The sequence below is a fragment of the Passer montanus genome, unplaced genomic scaffold (assembly GCF_014805655.1).
Source record: "Passer montanus isolate IOZ18808 unplaced genomic scaffold, ASM1480565v1 scaffold24, whole genome shotgun sequence".
NCBI classification, from domain to species: domain Eukaryota; kingdom Metazoa; phylum Chordata; class Aves; order Passeriformes; family Passeridae; genus Passer; species Passer montanus.
In genome coordinates, this window is record NW_024367037.1 from 7438648 (window position 1) to 7441776 (window position 3129).

General features: G+C 54.4%; 2 protein-coding genes across 2 annotated transcripts in view; one reads left to right on the forward strand and one right to left on the reverse strand.

Moving 5' to 3' along the window:
* The window catches only part of TSHZ1 (teashirt zinc finger homeobox 1), a 58280-nt gene extending 56801 nt beyond the window's left edge, over positions 1 to 1479 (reverse strand). The window contains exon 1 of the mRNA XM_039710998.1: positions 1404 to 1479. The gene's annotated coding sequence lies outside the window, so the exon portion shown is untranslated. The remainder of the gene's footprint in view (positions 1 to 1403) is intronic.
* Positions 1480 to 1574: 95 nt separating this feature from the next.
* Positions 1575 to 3129, forward strand: part of ZADH2 (zinc binding alcohol dehydrogenase domain containing 2) — an 8572-nt gene continuing 7017 nt past the window's right edge. Inside the window, exon 1 of the mRNA XM_039710999.1 lies at positions 1575 to 2534. Within this exon, the coding sequence (XP_039566933.1) occupies positions 2233 to 2534 (302 nt within the window). The 5' untranslated portion in view covers positions 1575 to 2232. The remainder of the gene's footprint in view (positions 2535 to 3129) is intronic.

Below are 3129 nucleotides of genomic sequence, written 5' to 3' on the forward strand. Positions count from 1 at the left end.
TCTCCCTTTTTTTCTCTTCCACAAATCGAAGCTTCTTCTGCTACTAAGTATAATGCAAACACATTTTTTATCATGGATTTTTTTTTGCTGATCTCGATCTGCAACAGAAGAAAAAAAAACCCAAAAACCAAAAAACAACACACACACAAAAAAAATTTGCCAAAACCAAGAAAAACCCCGGAGAGTGTGTGCAGAGAGGGAGGGGGGGAAGAAGAAAAGACATTCACTGAGTGGGACAGATTAACGTGAACTGTCCCCCCCCCTAAACTCCTGGGAGAGAAAGAGATCCACTCTCCCTCTCTTCTCTTTTCACTGAAATATAACACACATTCGGATCCCAGGGCTCTCAGACAGTCTCAACTGATAGACAGACACATCGAGCTGCTTTTCCTGCTTCAGTTTGTTACTCCTCCTCCTCTTGCCCACGTCACCCTGACAATTACAAATAGGTCTCACACAAACCCATACCTGTCAATCTTTTTAATTGCTTTGTTTTCATTTTTTTCCCTTTCCCAGAGCTAAACAATATGACAAAAAAAAAGTCTTAATACAGCACGGCATAAAAGATTCCTCATGTGAGACACGCGTTGAGGGGGTTGTTATTATAATCCACTTGCTGAAGTGCTGTGCAAGACGCATGTGCTGATTTAACTTCAGCAAAGGTCTTCTTCCAGCAAACTTAAAAAGAGAAAGAAAAAAAAAAAAAGAGGCAGGCAGGAGATGATACTTCGCCGTGGCACACGTCTACCCAGCATTGAATTAAAAATGATTTATGGGAGATTACAGTTCATCCTTACTTTAAAATACCAACAGATTGCAGAGCGAGAAGTGCAGCATATGAAACATACTGCTAATACATTTTGCACAGTATGTGTCTGGGGATTTATATAATGTTAGCTGCGAGAACAGAAGGGTTCTTCCCTTTTTTTTTTTTTTTTAAGTCAAGAAAGCAAATAAAAACTACCCAGCTGATTCCTAAAGGAAAGCACTTGGAACTGCAGTTTTGTTCTTTTCCGGGCAGAAGGGGATTTTCTTTCTTCTTATTACCGCACAATTAAACATTGAGCTGTTTATACTGGTAGGATGGAGTTAATTCTGGGAACTACACGCGACATCAATGCAACATCTCTATTATATTGCCTTTCTCCACGCAGTTGCACCAAGTTGGGATTGGCGGCTCTATCACAACACTGACTTCGGTCCCTTGACCCAGTTGATTCCCTGCGCAGGTTCCCTCACCCAAACGTAACCTACAGCGAGAGATGACTGATTTTTTTCTCTTTTTTTTTCTTTTTAAGAAGAAAGAAAGAAGCAAGGGGGGAAAGGGAGGGTAAGATTTTCTGGCAGTATCAGGGATCGGGGGAAACCCCTGCGACCCAAGCAAACTGACAGCAGCCTGTTACCCTTCCCCTCCCGGCAGGACGGCGACGGCGGGAAGAGCTTCTCCCGTTTAAATCCCCTCCCGCGGCAGGCGCGGAGCCGCCGCCGTCTCGGGGTTGATTCGTAGCACCTTGCGAGGAAGTGAAACGTTTCGCACGGAAGGGGCGGAGCGTCCGCCCGCGGGCAGCGGCTCCTCGGCGGCGGCTAATAACAACATTAGGAGATTAGCTGCAACTTCTCCCCACTTCTCTAACCTTTCCCGGCCGATAATTTGCCGTGCTTTCTTCCCACTCTTTTTTTTTAATTACTCCTTTCTATTTTTTTTTCTTTTTTTGGGTAGGGAGATAGATACCTTCTTTTGGTAAACTAAAGAACGGAGCGGGGCGGGGGGTTAATCCGAGGCGTTTCTCTCTGTCCGTCTGTCTACCCCCCTCTCCCCCTCCCCTGTTTTTAAACCCCTTAGTCAGAGGCAGGGTGCAAACTAAAAGCCACCACCACCACCATCTCCTTTAGGAGATACTGCGGCCCTCGCTGGCAAGGCAGGGCAGGCAGGGGCTGGCGGGACGGACGGGAGCGGGCCGGCCTCGCCCCTCGGTAGTGCCCGCGGCGGCAGAAGAGGAGCGGCTGCTGCAGGGGGACCGTCTTGCCGCTGCTCCTCCGGCGGCGTCTCCGTGCAGCGGAGGGACCGGCTGGGAGGGGAGGGAGAACCTGCTGCACGGGGGTTTGTCTGTTTACGTACACACATAGCTGCGAGCGGGGAGTTTCTCCTGCCGGCGCGTCCTGCGAGCTGCCTGGAGAATCCCGAGTCGGAGCTCTGCCGAGCGGGGCGGGAGAGGAGAGCCGAGGCAGGGCATGAGTTTTAGCGCGAAAAGCGGCGCTTCGCTGAGCTCCCGGGCAGCGCGGTGGTGGTGGCGACTGCAGCCGTCCTGCGCCGCGGCAGCTCCTGCCGGCTCCTTCGGTGGCAGCTGGTCGCGGCCCATCCTGGACATGTCCTACTCCCGTCAGTTTCTGGATTTCCAGGGCTCCTCCATCCCCAGCTCCATGAAGAAGCTGGTGGTGACTAAGCTGAGCCAAAACTTCAGGGAAGCGGTCACCCTGCAGCAGGACTCGCCCGTGCCACTCCCGGGAGACGGAGACCTCCTGGTCAGGAACAGGTGAGCCCCCGCCCGCCCCCCCGCGCCCCGGCCCCGCGGCCCCCGCCGGCTCCTGGCGCCCTGTGGCCTGCTCTCTCCCACATGCTCCCTCACTTCGGAGACCGGCTCCAAAGTTGTACCAGCCGCCATCTGGCGACTGTTAATTTCATTTTATTGTTGTTGTTTTGAACGGCTGGTGCTACAGCTCTGTCACCCTATCCACGTGTGTGGGGGTGACACTTCCTCCTCCTGTGGCGGGGCTGTGTGTGTGTGTTTGTCTGTCTGTGCGCCTGCCCGAAGGAAGAGAAAACACCCCAAGGCCCCTGTGCCAAAGGGGGGGGCGGGGGAGAGGGGGGGAAGAGGCGAGTGTTGTGTTCGGTGAGTGCCAAGGAGAAGGAGTGAGACGGAGGGAAGCGCTCGCAGGGCCCCTCCCTGGGGCCTGCCCGGGCTCGTTGCACGCACGCAGTGCCCGGGGCATGAGCGTGTCCCCGGCGCACCCGCACAGCGCCCCGGCATCGCGGTGTGCGGGCGGCCTGGCCCGGCCGCTGTCTCCTCGGCGCGGCCCCGCTGCCCCTCACGCCGCTGTCCGGCCTCGCCCCCGCGCAGCCGTGACTCG